This window comes from Molossus molossus, unplaced genomic scaffold (assembly GCF_014108415.1).
Source record: "Molossus molossus isolate mMolMol1 unplaced genomic scaffold, mMolMol1.p scaffold_m16_p_12, whole genome shotgun sequence".
NCBI lineage: Eukaryota > Metazoa > Chordata > Mammalia > Chiroptera > Molossidae > Molossus > Molossus molossus.
In genome coordinates, this window is record NW_023425347.1 from 46,245,533 (window position 1) to 46,263,539 (window position 18,007).

At 37.3% G+C, this 18,007-nt stretch overlaps 2 protein-coding genes and 3 non-coding genes across 6 annotated transcripts in view; all 5 read right to left on the reverse strand.

Moving 5' to 3' along the window:
- Positions 1-3,184, reverse strand: part of MSH4 (mutS homolog 4) — a 71,573-nt gene extending 68,389 nt beyond the window's left edge. The window contains exon 1 of the mRNA XM_036256182.1: positions 3,006-3,184. Within this exon, the coding sequence (XP_036112075.1) occupies positions 3,006-3,018 (13 nt within the window). The 5' untranslated portion in view covers positions 3,019-3,184. The remainder of the gene's footprint in view (positions 1-3,005) is intronic.
- On the reverse strand, positions 3,024-17,455 carry RABGGTB (Rab geranylgeranyltransferase subunit beta). 2 transcript variants are annotated; one of them, XM_036256183.1, is made up of 9 exons: positions 16,478-17,455; positions 15,494-15,691; positions 14,832-14,937; positions 13,995-14,047; positions 13,800-13,910; positions 12,941-13,066; positions 10,565-10,714; positions 10,065-10,201; positions 3,024-3,188 (listed from the first exon to the last, which is right to left on the reverse strand). In XM_036256183.1, exons 1-9 carry the CDS (start codon positions 16,610-16,612, stop codon positions 3,131-3,133), a joined length of 1,074 nt encoding a protein of 357 aa, XP_036112076.1. In that variant the 5' UTR covers positions 16,613-17,455; the 3' UTR covers positions 3,024-3,130. The 2 variants fall into 2 exon arrangements, with proteins under 2 accessions (XP_036112076.1, XP_036112077.1); XM_036256184.1 differs by having other exon boundaries at positions 15,494-15,707; positions 16,478-16,581.
- On the reverse strand, positions 15,285-15,356 carry LOC118627394. Its single transcript, XR_004959140.1, has one exon. It is a non-coding gene; the product is annotated as a small nucleolar RNA SNORD45 (small nucleolar RNA).
- LOC118627395 lies at positions 16,156-16,237 on the reverse strand. The gene has a single exon (XR_004959141.1). It is a non-coding gene; the product is annotated as a small nucleolar RNA SNORD45 (small nucleolar RNA).
- On the reverse strand, positions 16,693-16,771 carry LOC118627396. Its single transcript, XR_004959142.1, has one exon. It is a non-coding gene; the product is annotated as a small nucleolar RNA SNORD45 (small nucleolar RNA).
- Positions 17,456-18,007: the final 552 nt, after the last annotated feature.

Consider the following 18,007-nt stretch of genomic DNA (forward strand, 5'->3'; position numbering starts at 1 on the left):
GATAAAAATGTTAGACTAAAAATATCTGAAATTTATTTTCAAGAAATAAAATTATCTTTTATTCCCTTGTCAACATTTCAATAAACTCCTTTTCTTCCCTCCCTGACCTAGATTTTTTTCTTTTCTTCTACTAATATATATGCAAAATTACTTATACATTTATGCTATCTTATTCAGTAGTCAACCAAAGAGTTCATGTAAAAATCGTGTCGATTTCAGAATACTTTTTACCATGAAAGCCACGTTATACATTGTGACTGAGTTCGCATTACAGCTACAGAAGTTGGCTTAAGTTCTGCAATAGAATATAACTTTCCTATTTTTAATTATAAAATAAATACCGCACTGGCCAGTTTGGCTCAGCGGTTAGAGCGTCCACCTGCGGTCCGGAGAGACCCGGGTTCGGTTCCCGCTAAGGGCACGTACTTCGGTTGCAGTTTGTCCCCGGCCCTGGTTGGTTGTGCGGGTGGCAGCCACTCGATGTGTCCCTTTCACATCGATGTTTCTCTCTCTCTCTCTCTTCCTCTATCTCCCTCCCACTCTATCTGTACAAAAAATGGAAAAATGTCCTCAGGTGAGGATAAAAATAAATAAATAAATAAATAAATAAATAAATAAATAAATAAATAAATACCAAGTTCCAGTGGAAATTCAGTACTTTCGGGAGATATTTCCTTTAAACCTCTAAAAGAAAATTTACATGCCCTGGCTAGTGTGACACATTGGTTCGATTCCCAATTAGGGCATGTGCCCAGGTTGCTGGCTGGATCTCTGGTCGGGGGAGAGCAGCTGTTAGCTAATCTATATTAGGTTCTCACATTGATGTTTCTCTCACCCTCTCCCTCCTTCTAAAAAAATAAATTAAAAATCTTAAAAATAAATCAAAGAACATTTATATTTATCTCTCTGTTATAAATAATACTACAGGGTGGGACAAAAGTAGATTTACAGTTGTGAGTACACAAAACAGTTTATTCTTATTATTTTCTATACCAACAACTGTAAACCTACTTTTGCCCCACCTTGTATAATAAGCATCCTTGTGCATAAAGCTTTTTTCCGAATTTCTGATTATTTCCTTAAAATGGATCCTTATAAGTCAAATGATGGAAAAACCATCATTTTTTATTTTTATTAAATTTATTGGGGTAACTTTGGTTAATAAAATTATATAGATTTTCAAGTGTACAATTCTGTATAGTGTATGCCCAGAAAACCATTTTTTAAAAATTTTGCTGTTGTTGTTACTCCTCAGCCGGGGATATTTTTCCATTGATTTTCAGATGGACTGGAAGGGAGGGAGGGAGAGTGTGAGAGAGAAACTGATGTGCAAGACACACATCAATTGGTTGCCTTCCACATGACCCTGAGTGGGGCCAGGGATCAAACCTGCAACCCAGGCATGTGTCCTTGACCAGGAATTGAACCCAAGATCCTTCAGTCCGTGGGCTGACACTTTAACCACTAGGCCAAACTGGCCAGGGCAACCGCCATTTCTTCAAGGATCTCATATATATTACCAGATTTCTTTTCAGAATTATGCCAATTTTTAATTACATCAGCAGTATGAGAAAAATCAATTTTACAATATCCTTACTAACAGTGACTTCTGAACTGTATTACTATTATTATTACTGGCTAATTTATTTTATTTTTAATTTTTTTTCCTTTATTAATTTGAGAGAGAGGAAGTGAGAGGGAGAGATAGACAGAAACATCGATGAGAGAGAATATCAATTGGCCGCCTCCTGCATGCTCCCCACTGGGGATCGGGCCCACAACCTGGACATGTGTCCTGACTAGCAATTGAACAGGTAACCAACCTCTTGGTGCAACCACTGAGCCACACTGGCCAGACTATTATTGGCTGGTTTAATAGACTGGTGATTAAATTTGTATTTTTTTAAATGACTATAAAAATTTAATATAATTTAACATATCCATTTGTTTTCTGTATTTTCTTTTGAGATGTTTATAGCCTTTAAATATAATTTGTACTAGGTCTTAATGTTTTCAGTCTGTGTTTATGAGAAATTTATAAACCAATGACAATAATTTATAGTTACTACTAATCTTGATTTTTTCATATTGCAAAGATTTCTACTTTGTATAGACAATATTTTCCTTTAAAATTTCTTCCATTGCTTTTCTGCTAAGAAACTCCTCCTTCATTAAGATATTTGATATGTATTATTTTCTCCAATATTTTTGAGTTGTTTTATTCATTTTGAATAAATTTCTACAAATCCAGAAAAAATAAACCTAAAAACATGGGCAAAAGACACAGTCATTTCAAAAAAAGAGAAAGATATAGGACCAAAAGTATACAAAAAGATAATCAACATCATTTCTAACCAGAAAAACGCAAATTTAGATGATAGGTACTATTTTACAACTGCTATACTGATAAATATTAAGATTTCTGACAATGCCAAATGTTGAAAAGGAGGTAAAATAACAAGAACTCTCATACATTGCTTGTAAGAATGCAGTTGGTAGAACCACTCAGATCAACAATTTGTCATCATTTTGTAAATGTACACATTCACATACCCTGTAACCAAGAAATTCTACTGTATGTACTTTAGAAAATGCTTACACATTAAGACCTATTTTACTCATTTCACCCTCAAGAAAATCTAGTAGATTTAGATAAAAGCTAAAATTTAAGTATTTTTTTAAAAATACTCAATAATATTATCAGAACCAGCTTCTAGATTTAAACAAACATCATGTATAAAAAGGGACATCTTTTCTTTATACCTTTTTGGCAGAAAGGTTACAATAATGTAAACCTGCATTTGTTAACAAACTATCAGAAACTATGCAACCTTATTAACCTCATCTCAAATTATGGATATAGAGAAAGTGATGTATTTATCTTTCAATCAATCATTCAGATCAGGTACAAAACACTTCAAATGAACGTAACCACCCTAATTTATACTTTTAAAAAGTTTTAAAGTTTCAAAAAGTCACCTAGATCAATAGTTCACTCATTTTACCTGAATATCCCATTTGCGGTGTCCAACTTTTATAACCTGATCTCTGGGGATTTCCAGCAGACAATGGAGTTTTGAGTGTTTGAGGATAATTATTGTCTCGTGCAGAAGATGAGCTTGTACCAAAATTAAAATTTGATGTGAGTATATTTTCGGCATAAGATCTTTTGTTTCCCAAGTATAAACCTAATGTTGAAAAATTAAATATCAGTTTTAAAGATTAAAACTTATACAATGTATTAATCCCTACAATTTTTACCGTGTTCACTTTTGATAAAATCTCATCTGTTAATGATTTTTTTAAATATAACAAATTATGACAAATGACATTACAGATAATCTTATAATAAAACATAAGGAAAAGTGCTTGCTAATATGGCTTTTCCCTCTTCTACAACAGTGGTTCTCAACCTGTGGGTCGCAACCCCTTGGGGGTCAAACGACCCTTTCACAGAGGTTGCCTAAGACATAACAATAGCAAAATTACAGTTGTGAAGTAGCAACGAAAATAATTTTATGGTTGGGGGTCACCACAACATGAGGAACTGTAATAAAGGGTTGTGGCATTAGGAAAATTGAGAACCACAAGTTCACTAAGATAACTCTTACTAAAACTGTAAATTACCTCCTAATCTTCAAATACACCAGATATGTTTACTTTGTAATTATGAGACCACTTTTCCTTTGATTACTTCTTCACTAAAATTCTCTCCTCCCATGTAAATGTATAAAGGAAGTTTTAGATTCACTTGAATTCAGTTTCTTATTTAGGTACTTACTTACCTATTGGTATAAGATATTATCTATTTTACAGGATTGTCACAAAACTTAAAAGAATGTACAAAAACAGTCTAGCATAGTATCTTTTTCAAAATAATGGGGCTTGAAAAGATAAAAATAATGGGGCTTGTGTGGCTCAGCTGACAGGAGCACGGGGTTCAATTCCTGATCAGGGCACATAACTAGGTAGTGTGGGAGTAAGTATGGAAGGTAACCAACCCATGTTCTCTCTCACATCGATGTGTTTCTCTCTCTTTCTCGCTCTCTCTCTCAATCAATTCGAGTGTCTTTAGGTGAGGTTTGAAAAAAAAATGGGGCTCTTTTTTCCTATTTATTTCCCATGACAACTATCTTGATTCTCCTTAAAACACTTGCTTTTAGTTTCCTTTGCTAGATGCTTTTCCTCTGTCTGCCTCTTAACTGTTGGGTTCCCAGAGTTCCATACTTTTTCACCACCTCTCACAAATCAACATCAAACATTTTCTCTGGGCATCTCATCTATTGTCTTGGTTTCTAATAATATCTATTTCCTGACAAGTCTCAAGTCTTCATAGACATCCCTGACTCCTCGCTGATACTGTAAATCACAGGTTGTCAAACTGTTTAATAAAGGACCAGATGGTATAGGCTTTGTGGGCCATGGGATCTGTCACAATTACTCAACCCTGACACTATGGCAAGAAAGCAGCCATAAACAATATGTAACTAAATGAGCATGGCTTTATTTCAATAAAACTTTTTTTGTGGATACTAAAATCTGAATTTCATATAATTTTCACATCAAAAAATATTCTTTTACTTTTTCAGCCTTTCAAAATTGCAAAAACCATTCTTAGGTCTATACCTATATTATTCAATATAGTAGCTACGTACCACATATGGCTATTTACATTAAATCAAAAATAAATAAAATTTAAAATTAACTTCCATGGTCACACTAGCCATATTTCAAATGCTCTCAAGCCACATTTGGCTAGTGGCTACCAGCATAGATATGGAATATTTCTATCATCATAAAAATTTTTATCAGATAGTGTGCCTCCGCATCTCTGTATCTAACTACCTCTTTTATGTAAACCTTTAGATGTCTTCCCCAAATTTTTACATGTCCGTAAGTGAACTCAGTATCTTTCCCTCAAAATTTCTTTCTTTATGATCAGCTGTGGTCAATAAACTCATAAATTCAGGAGTCATTCTTAATTCCTATTTCATCAATCCTAACAACCAATCCATGACCACATCTTATGATTTTTTCTTTTAAATATCACTAAAATTTCTCTCTACCTCCACACCCACTAGACTGTTTTGTTTTGTTTTTTTGTAAAATTTTAATTGATTTTTAGAGAGAGGAAGGAAGAGGGAGAGACAGAATCATTGATGTGAGTGGGAAACATCAATCAGTGGCCTCCTGCATACCCCCTATTGGGGACTGAGCCTGAAACTTGGGCATGTGCCCTACAGGTATTCAAACCAGTAACCTTTTGGGCGCAAAGGATGATGCCCAACTGAGCCACACAGGCCAGGGCCCTACTAGCCCATTTTAAACTCATAGCTTCAGGATTTTTGCAAAAGTCTCTTAATTCCTTGCCTCCAGTGTTATGCCTCTCTAATACAATCTTCATATCTTTCTGAAAAAGAAATTTCACCATATGTCTCCTTTTCTTACAATTCCTGTGTCTCCCATTACTCACCATATCATAAAATCTAACTCCTTTTTATGGGTCCCAACAAGAATTGGATGACATATTCAAACTAGAATTATTTTAGGAGAGTTTGATAAAGGGAATTATTTACAAGGTGAGGAGAGGGTGTAAGGATATCATCATAAAGAACTGTGTAGATCCAGAACCAAGTTTGCTCCACTACCATCCCTAGGCTTATGGGAGGTAAGGAAGGGAGTGGTTATAAGAATCTGGAGACAGGGCTGTATCTTGTTCTTGGGTTATTTTTAAACTCTAAGCTCATTCCTCCAATTTCCTTGACCTGTTTTGCTGTACCTTCTTTATCTTCTCTGCTCTGACCTGAAATATAGTGGTAATTTACAAATCTGTATCTCTCCCAAGTTTCTCTTCTTAGCCCTAGATCCATATATTCAATTGCCTTAATATGAATATACAGATATATCCCAGGGCTTCTTCACATTCAACATGTCCATACAGAGTTATCATTTTCCCTCTAAAAGTTTGTTCTCCAACACTTTGTTTTTTTAGGTAACAGAACTATCATTTTATCCAGTGACCAAAGCCAAGAAACCTGTTGTTGGCATGGCAGACAAAATCTATTTATTTGCCTCCCAGACCAAATTACTACAAGTACTCCAAGTTTATATCAGATCATCCTCGTACTCTAGCCAAACAAAATTATTTGGAGTCCTAAAAGCATGACATTCTATATCATACTTCTGTGCCTTTGCACAAGGTGTTCTTTCTTAAGAATGTTCAGTTTCTCTGCTCTTTAGCTGACGTTCTTTATCCTAGTTATGCTTCAATACCAGCTCAAATTGCATTTCCTCTACAAAAGTTTTCTTTTGTTCCCTTCTTACAAAGACCTCAAAAATCTGTATATACCTCAAATATAGTTATTTTAGAAGTTTATTTATCGATGTTTAAGTCTGTCTTCCCTACTGAACTATACATTCCTAGGGAGTACAGAATATTATTATCTTCCACTCCTAACATAACTATGTCACCTATCAGGGCCTTGGATCCCTCTGTAAATGGGAATAAAAAAAGACTTTGCAAATTATTGTGAGGCTCAAAAATACCACATGCCTAGTAAGGAGCTAGAACAGAGTAAGTGTTCATTAATCAATAGATGTTATTATTACTGTTGAAAACAAGTGTGTGAAAAAGCAATTCATGAAGAGGGGGATTATATTGACAATGTGAACATGCATATTGCCTTGGAAAACCACCAAATAGCCCAATTAGGTTAGAAAATAGGGTAAATATTAAGAAGTGATGGGAGATAAGGCTGTAAAGACTAGAAACACACCCCAAATTGTCTTGGTTATCTTGCTGAAGAGTTTGATCTTGGACCTGCAAATAGAGTCACTATTCAAGTGGCAAGGGATTTTCACTTTTTGTGGCTCTGGTGGCACTTAGCTTGGAAAAAGGAATATTTACGAATTTGATGCAATAGTTCAGACAGAATAATGAGGGCCTGTAATGGCACAGAGATAGAAAGGGACAGATTTGAAAGATAGAAATAAGACAGGACTATATTTGGATGATGTGAGGGAATACTTGAATTGTTGAAGTCTTCTAAGTTTAAGATTTAGGCAACCCCATGATTGAGATGAGGATAAGAATTCAATTAATCGTATCGTGAATCTGAGAAGACCCCCTGAAATAGGAATTTGGAGTAGAGATGGCATCAGAGCTCTGGTGATAATCACATGCAGGTTTAAGAGGCCTAGGAAAAAATAAAAAAACTAAGGGCACATACTTAGGAAACTAACAAAGGTGAGCACAGTTCTCTGGAAGACGGGAGAAAAATAGGAATTGAGTCAAGGAAACCAAATTAAGAGACTTCATAAGAAGACTGATGAAGAATATTAGATACAGTGGAAAGGTCACAGGAGATGAACTGAAAAGTGACCACTGGATTTGACATTTGTTACCTTACCATTAAGTTGCAATAGTATGTGAAAACAGTGATGGCTTTGCTATGGAGTGACCAAATGTAAAATAGGATACATTTTAAAAACATTAAACGTACCATTAACCTGAATTAGATAAAATGTTACGTTTAATCTATTTTCATCACATCCCAGAAGGCTTGGAGACTTAAGCTCCAGGAGGCTCACCATCCCTCTCACCAACTCCTACACAAATTGTCACTTTGTCCTTTACAGTCGACCCTCGCACAGGGGTTTGGACTATGTAGGTCCTTATATGTGTGGTGTTTTTTTCAATAAATACTAATGCATTTCCTCTTCCTTATGATTTTCTTAGTAACATTTTCTTTAGCTTACTTTATTGTAAACATACAGAATACATGTTGACTGTATCATCGTGGTAAGGCTTCCAGTCAAGAGGAAGCTGTTAGTGTAAATTTTGGGGGAGTCCAAAGTGATTCAGGGGTTTTCCACCAGGTGGGTTGGTGACCCTAACACCACCCACACACACCGTTCGAAGGTCAACTACTCCGAGGGGGAGCAGCTGAGCTAAAGAGGCACCTTACGCCCTGGCCGGTTGGGCTCAGCGGTTAGAGCGACGGCCTGCGATCCAGAGGCCCGGTTCGGTTCCCGCTAAGGGCACGGACCTCGGATGCAGTTTGTCCCCGGCCCTGGTTGGGTCGTGCGGGTGGCAGCCACTCGATGTGTCCCTTTCACGTCGATGTCTCTCTCTCTCCCTCCCACTCTATGTGAACAAAATATGGAGAAATGTCCTCAGGTGAGGATTTAAAAAAAAGGACCTCATGCCGGGTATCTTTCTCAGAATCTAGCCATCCACCATCACTGCCTTGGAATGAAACCAGTCTGGACAGTCGGCCCCTAATCACTCCCAGCGCACACCGTTCCCCTGCCCCAACCACACAACTGAAGCTCCGTGCTACCCGCCCTCCGCCCCTCAATCTCGGGCCACAACCGCCCCGCCTTGCCTGGAGTTAGGCTGCTGCTGCTGCTCCGGTCGCCCGCGGCCCCGGACGTGTCGCCCGCGGCCCCAGACAGGAGGGCAGAGGCCTTGGCGGACAGGCGGCTCCGAGGCGTCTCCTGGAGCCCGGAACTGCGGCGGAGCCCTTGCGACCGAGGCTCTGTGGATGACGAGGAAGCCGCATGGGCCGAAGGCGAGTTTGCTGAGATGTCCGGCCTCAGCATGATCACAGACTTCAGGGACCAGTGAGATTTCAAACTGTTCCTCAACCCACCGACAGGAGTGACACGGAAAAGGCGGGAGGCAGCCGCCCGGACCGGCGCGCAGGCGCAGAACCGCAGCGCGCAGGCGCACTAGACTCCAGCTTTCCACACCCGCCCCGCTTTCCCCCAGCAGCTCGCAATCCCATCACCTTCCGCGGGATGTGGTTATGAACCTAATCAGAAGTACAGCTCTCCTTAACCTGCCAAGTTATTGCCTGAATGGAATCCATGGCCGACCAATGGCCATTAATTTGGTAGCCTCATTATTCATATAGCACCCTAGTTCCTTTGTCCCAATACTTGTAAATACACTAACTTCTTTTTAATGCTCACTTTATAGTACAACACATCTAACACTGGTCTTGTTGCTAAACACAGGAAAGAGCCATTAACCTCCTATAGCATAAGCATCTACGTGACTTATCACCACAAAACTGCCCTTCAAACAGTATGCATATGGCTGTGTGCACAGTACAATAGGAATTGGGCAAACAACGGATCTCTTGGGAGTTTTAAAAGCTCCCAATCTCAATTTCTATTATAGTAGTTTCACACAAGTAATCTAGTTAGGAGGAGACAATTTCAAACTCTAGCTTCTCAACAAATAACCTTTGGGAAATTAAAAGTTCTGCATCTGTCCAGTTTTCATGAATATGGACATAGTACCACAGTACTATTATGACACTTAAAACATTACTGAATTCATGCAAGGAAGTATAATAAACCAGGTATTCACAGCATAGTTCACCCGTATGCAATGATTGCAGACCTCAAAACTCAAATACTTCCTAGGATACCATGCAAATAAGATGTTGAATCCAATGACTTTCAAGCTTTCAGGAAAAAACTAATCAGTGGATTGTCAAAATGCTATTGGATACTACAAGAATCTAATGTAAGTATTTATATGCAAGATATTCTAACACGGTTAACTGCCATTTACCTTAATTACTGTGACCAACTCAGAGTAATCGTAAGTCTATAAAATAAACCCCAAATTTCAACAGCTGTTTATTTCTTTTTGTACATTTTTTAATTCATATGTGGGGTTTATAAATTTTTATCAGTTAATCTCATTGACACAGACCAATTTACATAAACTATCATTACATAACATGAAAGGAGCACATAGGTAAATCAAGTACAAGAGGACTAGAGTTCTTAAAGATTACAGTTAGGGGAATTTAAATACATTGAAGCATAAACAAAGTATTGTACTCAGAATAACAGCATTCTATAAGAAAACCAAAAGCTGAAGATAGGTCTTTATTTTACAGTGTGTAATTATATCATTTATTAACATTAACACAATTCATATACAAATTATTAACAGTCATTTTTAAGCTTAGTAAGCACTTCAAATACAGACTGTTAGAATGACAAAATTTTACTAAAGCAACTTTTGGTGTCAATGAATCTACCTCACTAGTTCAGGCAGAACATTCACTCTCTGAAGTACTTCTTCAGGCATGCAAAAAACAGGACTAACAGGTTTAATCTGGTCTTCTCCCAAAAGTGATAATCCAGCAATTCCAAATAAAGTATGAAAAGGATCTACCTATTAAAAAAAAAGAGAGAATTCAGAGTATTATAAAACAAAAACTTCTAAAACTCTGCTTCTGAATGATGGTTATATTGCAGCCCGCTGTACTTCCTTTACTTGAAATGTACACTTCAAGTTTTCTTAATACAAATGGCTTCAAATTGTGATGTTAACCATATACTATTTTGGCAATGTGATGAGAAATTTCTGTAAACTTGTTTTCTATCCTTAGTATAATCTCAAAAATTACGAGGAAAAAAAGCATCTTGTTTTCAAAGAAACACTTTGGAAATACCACCATTTCTAAGTCTGGAATAGCTTAGTAATGAAAAACCCTGAAATGTAACTGTTACATGACCATGTCAGAAATATACTTGCCATATCTCCTGGCCTGTCTGCAAATCCTCCAGTTTCTTCATCTTGACATGCTAAGATGAAACTACGCAGTTTCTCTCCATCAATCCAATGAAGCCTTCCAATTATCTTTAGGGAAGCCAACACCCACCATGAATAGCATACATCTGGTAACTAGGAAAATAAACAAGCCACAAAGTTGTCACAACTTTTCTCTAGTCCACACATGGGTAAGCATGGGGAGAAATGAAGGGGTGTTTGAAATGCTGAAATTCATCAACACAACTGCTTAGAATTAAAGTAATCACTGGAAAAGATAAAACCAAATACTCCAATCCACAGAAAGTTATGCTGTGTAGTACTTCGTGACAAATATCCATCAACTTTTATTTCTTCTGCAATGAATGCCCTCAGTCCCTTACCCAAGCAGCTGGTGTCAAGGCTCATAAAATCTATGGTGATATATGCTACATTTCCCCAGGTAGAGCATTTTCAACAAGTGCTCTCCAGGAAGCTACACACCTGCTTAAAAATCACCTAAAGCCTGGTCCCTTAAAATATAGCTGAGTGTAAGAAATACAGAAGATTCCACCTGAGACTGTGTAAGAATCTTCAAGATCCTTGTGTCATTCATAGGCACATGACACGCCAGAGAGAAAGGGAGGCAAGGGCTGGGTGGAGGGGGCAAAGGGGGGGAAATGGGAACATTTGTAATAGTTAACAATTAAAAAAAGAAAAGAAAAAAGTTGTCCTATATTGTTAAAATGCTGGTTCCCGTTAAGTGCCACCCCACTCATTTTCTGATTGTTGCAAGTTGCCTAGGTTTTCCATAGGACCTTAACCAGAAACCACCTGTGGTTATTTCCTTACACTACCACCGCCGCCACCCTCCACATTTAGAAATACCAAGCAGGCAAAATTAAACAATAATGATAAAAGAACTATTATGTCCTATCATACATTTTTAGGTCAGGGCTAAGCAAGCTACAGCTCCAGTAAAATCTAGACTACATCCAAAGAACAGTTTTTTACATGTATAGTTTTGACAGAAAAATCTTATGAAGTAGAAATATGTCCATAATTTTACTGCAACACAGCCACACTCATATATTTCTTTCCATCTATGGAAATTTGCTCTTCAGGGTAGTTTACCTGCAACACCACCATATGTCCTACAAAGCTGAAAAGATTTACTATCTAGCCCTCACAGACCCAATTCAGAGCACAATGTGTGAGAGCTAAACAAAACTGGGCTGAAGAAAAATTAATTCCCTCTTCCAAATCCAAGTGTCAAAAATTAGGATTTTCTTTGGAAGAAAGAGAGAAAAAATTGAATGAAAAGTCTTAAACAACTTAAAAAAAAAATTTCTTTGGGCAAATCTATTGTCCCTTCACACCCATAAGTAAACATGGAGATTTCTATACTAGACAAGTATGTTCACTGAACAGTATTTTGGCTCCCAGACAGAAAACTATTACCCAGTATACATCCAGAAATAAAAGGTTTAAAGACTTAGCTTCATTTCAATGCCTGAAAAAGGCAAAACGTTCAGAAATATTGGGGGAGGGGAGGTGCAGACGGATGGGGCAGGATCCTTTAAGAATTCAGATTATGTGTGAATACAAATATATTTTAAAGCTAAGAATATTTGCCATTTTTGTGTTCTCTTTTAGGTAACTCAGAATCTACTTCAGGATAGGGAAGAGCAAAAGACACAGATTTGTAAAACAAGCATCTTTTCTTCCCAAGTGTCTTTTAGACACAGAGGAACTTTAAATGTATATTACTAAGTAAAAGAAGCTATTCTGAAAAGGCTAAATTTATATAATATCAACTATTTGACATTCTAGAAAAGGCAGAACTATAGAGATAGTAAAAAGATAAGTGTTTTCCAGGGATTTGGGGGAGGGCAGAGGGGTGAATAGGTAAAGCAAACGGGGGTTTAGGGTGGTGAAACTCTTCTGTAATTTTTAAAACTTAAAGAACTGTGCAAAGAGTGAACCTGTATGTAACTACGGACTTAAATAGTGGAGGAGTTGGGATGCTCTGTACTATCTGCTCAACTTTTATGCAAATTTAAAAAATAACATTTATTAATTTAAAAAGTGTCTTATTTTTTCAAGGTTTATCTGTCACCATATATTACCCTTCAATACCCCTACAAACTTCCCTCCCTCTAGTAACCACCAGTGTGTCTTTTAAATGGACACCAGGTTTTATAAGCAATTCAACCCCAGCTATTTTACTTTTGTCAAGAGCCTTTTTTTGGTGGTGCAACAGAAATTTTAATAGAAGATAAAACGCTAACTATCAATTTATAAAAGCAATATTGAAAAAGATAAAGTAGTACTCCCTAAGATTATAAATCTATTAGAATATAGTTTTTTATGAAACAATACCTTCTCTGGCCTTCCATTCAGTCCACCTGAAGGTAACTGTCGTTCACAAAGCCACCAACCAAGTAAATCAGAATTTACTTGATGCAACTGATTAGTAATAGCCAGGAATCCTGTGCAACAATAGATCTAAAATTACAGACATAAAGTACATATGTATAATAATTTTCAATTAGTGACAAAAACTACTCTATTAAAACTCCATTTTATGTCTAGAAATTTGCTGACAACCGAACAGTTAGAATTGTAAACAGAAATATCACAATCATTTGAAAAAAAAAATCTAAGCATACTATTACTAGGATCCAATTTTGCAGTGAAATACTATTGTCAAAACATTCCACGCTAAAATATTTTATTTCACAACTATTTACACATATACAATGTTCTCTGGCACAATCAAATAGTTATGTTCAGGATAGGAATTGCTTAGTTCAAACCTAACAGAGCCCTGGCCAGGCAGCTCAGTTAGAGCATCATCCTGATACACCAAGGTTTCTATTTCAGGTTCAATCCCTGGTCAGGGCACAAAAAAGAATCAACCAATGAATGCAAATCAGTGTTTCTCTTTCCCTCCCCGCCCACTAAAAAAAAAAATCAATGAATTAAAAAAATAAAAACACAAATGGGAAATCAAAATATATTTTTGGTGATTACAAATCTAATGATGTTTGACTGGGTCAGTTTCACCAACAGGGGAATGTACATAAAGCAAACTATTGTATACGAAAAAAAAAAAAGCCTTCCTTAATCAGCAATTATGCAACATCTGACATTATATTATTCGGTCAAATTATTTCATTCATATTTAACAGACACTAAAATTGCTATTAACATATTTTAATTTGCATTAGTGAATTACCTGCCCAGCATGGGACTCAGAACCTGGCCTACAACCAAATCCACCATCAAAGTTCATACATGATAAAACAAATTCAATTGCCTTTTCCACATTGATAGCATCCAGCTTCCCCTATAAATAAACATACAAAACACATCTATTACATTCCAAAGTAACCAGACACTAATTAATTCCAACAAAATAGTCGTAACTTACCAATAAAGCCAAAGTTGCCACTGCACAAAAAGAGAATCTTGTATCAATTTCTCCTAAAAAGGAATCAAACCGAAACTTAAGTGCTACTAGAGGCTTCTGATCATAGCATACACAAATTACTTTATATAACTACCATGGTTAAATTCAAACTTAAAATCTGCTTTTAGGTCCCCAGAAGGAAAGCTAAAGTGAAATCAATCTACTTCTAAGGAAACTAAGGACTAGAAAAAGGCTTAGTCAAAAATATGGCAAATTATCTTAAGTTGTTTATACAGTGCCTAGAAAGGGAAAGTAACTAACAGAGCCAAAAGGACTAGTCAATTTCTAGTAATAATAAACTTACCCTATTATATAAAGTAGATTTTCACATCCCATGAAGCAGCTGGTCTCTCCGGCCTGCACTGTATTCAGCCCTAAAGTAGAGATTATCTACATTTATCAAGTAAAATACTATTCCCTCCCTCCACTCAAATATTCAGTAAGTTTGTAAAGTTTTTGAATTATTTTTTCCTTGCCAGTAAGCAGTTTTTAAAAAACTTCACAAACCCACCAAATATCAGGGAAAAAAATTTCACCTACCTTATCTTTTAGACTGGCCCCCTGTTCCAGTGCTCCTGTATGCTGCTATAACTAGCACAGTGCATGCTGGGAACTTCCAGCAGACTATTAACTCCAATTAGACCAGCTGCTTAGTGGGACCTGAAAAGATGAAAAACTTAAATAAATTAGCAAAGCCTCAAATTAATCGTACTTAAAAATATGCAGCAAAACCTATTACTAAACACCAAAACATTTTAATATTTGTATTTTGAGTAGCATGTATTAAACTGACATTACCCCAATTATCTCCAGCAAAAGAACCATCTTCTTTCTGTAGACTCTGAACATATTCCACAACTTTATTTACGTCAATAACATTAATACTATCATACAGAGTAAGAATCTGTAACAAAAACAAAGCATGTTAAATAAATATACCTTCAACCCTGGGAAGTTGGTTCTTCCTCAACTACCTTGTAAGTTGTCAAGCAAGTTCTTGCCTAGGCATATTGTGAACTTTCCTCAAATATGCAAACTATCTTTTATGCAATAAAACTACAGATATTATCAACAAATTCAAACTTCTAAAAGCATTTCTACATACAATTATAACTTAAAATTTTAACACTCTTAAATAATCAAACTTATGTAGACTTTAAACCCTTATTTGTGGATCAATATCAAAATTAAGACATTTAACTCCACCTAGTGATTTTCAAATATTTACATATACTAAACATTTTATCATCCAAGGTCTCAGTGTAATTTTAGAATTTACATCAACTTTGAATTCAGCTAATACATGCCATGACATCATTGACCTTGTAGAATCCAGACTTCACTTGCAAAACTTAGGGTAACTTTTGACATATTCATTCTGTCACCGTCCTTGTTTCCATTTCCCCACTCTCAGGTAAGAGCATACACTACCAACATTGCAAATTTTAGTTAGTATTTACCTGGACAGCACTCAGAGTATACAAAAGATGAGGATCATGTCCGATACTAGCACTTATTCCACCACACTCGTGTTGACATGATTTAATAAATGTCAGAATTTCTTCTCTATTCATGCGATGTAGTTGTCCCATGAGATCCATTACAGTCAGACCCCAATAGATGCCACTCATTCTCAAATACTCAGACATACAGTATTCCTAAAACACATAATCACTTTAATGTGTCAGTTTGAATTGATACCGGGTTAGAAACTGAACACAAACCTTTAATTCAATCATAAATGATGAGTTTAAGTTTGTGGCTTTCAAATCTGGGGGGTAAGGGGCCCACTACCTGAGAAAGACATGATAAACTCACTTGTGACTAACTATAAATAGGGCCAACCACAATAAGAAAAAGACCAACCTTTTTCAAGTTCAAGAACATTTCTTTCAGAGTATCTCTACATCATATTTAACTCCATAATTACAAGGTTATGGGAACCTATCACTTAAGTCAAGAATCTATCAATACTAGGTATTTTCCAAGGCGATAAATAATCCAGCTGTTTCTATACTACAGGGAAAAATATTTATTTTCAGATGAGTTGTTCACTACTTTTTTCTAAGACTGTCCCAGAAGAAAACTAGTCTACATTGTTTAAAACCCAAGGTAAATTTTCAAGGTCTCAGCGTAATTCTAGAGCTAGTGTTATTACACATCAGCCGTGAGTTCAGGTAATACATGCCAAGACATCATTGACCTTGAAAGCATTACCTCAATTACAAAAGTAGAAATCTATTCTGTACCTCAAACCTCCTATAAATCTAGGCAAGAGGGGAATCTACCTGGTGTGCCAAGGCCTCTATCATCAGTCCTTGGCATGCAGGAGTTGAATTACTGTTTTTTAAGGAACACAGGCCATAAATACTGATCTACTGACTACTTATGGAGAATAGTCTTGGCCTCTCTAAACTAAATTTTAAACATAAAATCATACATACATAATCATCTTTCTTTGAGCCATAGGATGCGATATAATCTGCATGCTTCTCCAATAGAAGGGTGTCAGGTGCGTCTGACTTGATAGTAACATCCTTCTGTGGTGTGCCCTTTAAAAATAAAAGTAGCGATTTCATAAATGTTTATCTCTTAATGTTTGACCCCAGAGCATATTCAGTACACATCTGAACTTAATGCCCTTGATTCAGGTATCTTTCAGGTCTCAGAGTAATTCTAGAGCTAAAATAGTCGTAATCAACTTTGGATTCAGAATACATGCCAGCTCATCATAGACCCGAAAAATGACCTTTACATGTTGCTTACCTTTCTCTTAAAGAGTAATAATTCTATTAATCCTAGAAACTCGGGTTTTCAAAGCACTTTCTACACACCCCAAAAGTTATCCCATTGCTCAAGCAGTCCCTTTAGCCTCATCCTCTCCAGCTTTAGTTTCTGCAGTTGCAACAAGCCCCCAGGTGATGAGGGTGCTGTTCTAATGCCCCACTTATCTAGAGCTTCGTGATTGAGACAACTATATTCATTATAAGGAGATCATGCTAATGACCAAAAAGATTTCCTTTACGTTTCATTTAAAATTAACTACCACACCAGTCACGAGTCTAAAGAGCCATTTAAAAAATATACGTTTGTATATGTATATAGAAAGCGGAAAGTACCGCCTACCGGCTTGGTTTTGAGGGACTGAGAAATCGGGCCTTCGGATCCTGGGGCCCGCTGGACAGGAGGAAGCCTGGATAAAACTAAACGCCGCGCCCGCGCGGTCTGCAGAAAACGCTGAGTAACATTGCAGACTCTGGGAGCCCTCAAGAAACCTTCCAAAGCCCGTGCCTTAACCTAACCATTCTCCAATACTCGCTAAACCACGCTATGATCACGGAGCGGCTCAATATTACCCTATCCGGCCTCGTCCCTGACTCGTCCCGACGGAAGCGCAACACACAACCTCACTCACCATGTCTGAGAGCGAAAAGAGAACTGGGCCCGTTCCTGGGTGTATTTAGCAGGCACGCGCCTGCGCAGAAGCAGCCCTCAGGCCCCCTGCGCGGCCTGCCATAGTTGACCAAACTCCCGCCTGTTCCGTGGCTGCCCTAGGACCCCACCGACTGCCTATAGCTGTCTTCGCTGCCTGTGCCGAAAGTCTCTGGCCCGCGTTTTCTTCTCTCCTAATCACATCGATTGGTCTAAAACAGTTTTAAGGAATATTTAAGTACCCCAATTACTTATAAGAAATAACCTGTACTTAAGGCTCTTTGAACGCTGAAGATCTGAAATGGCCGGTATGTGAAGATACCGTGTGCAACACAGGAGAGAACCGGCACCTTGATCTCGCGCTTCCTAGCCCCTAGAACAGTGAGAAATAAATGTTTGTTGTTCAAGCCACTCAGTCTGTGGTATTGTTACAGCAGCCCGATCGAGGGCAGCCATCTACAGACAGTTTCCGTCTTGCTCTCATGCCAGCTAGAAGGCTGTGCTGTAAGCTGCAGGCCACAGGTTGTGCATTCAGGGACCTC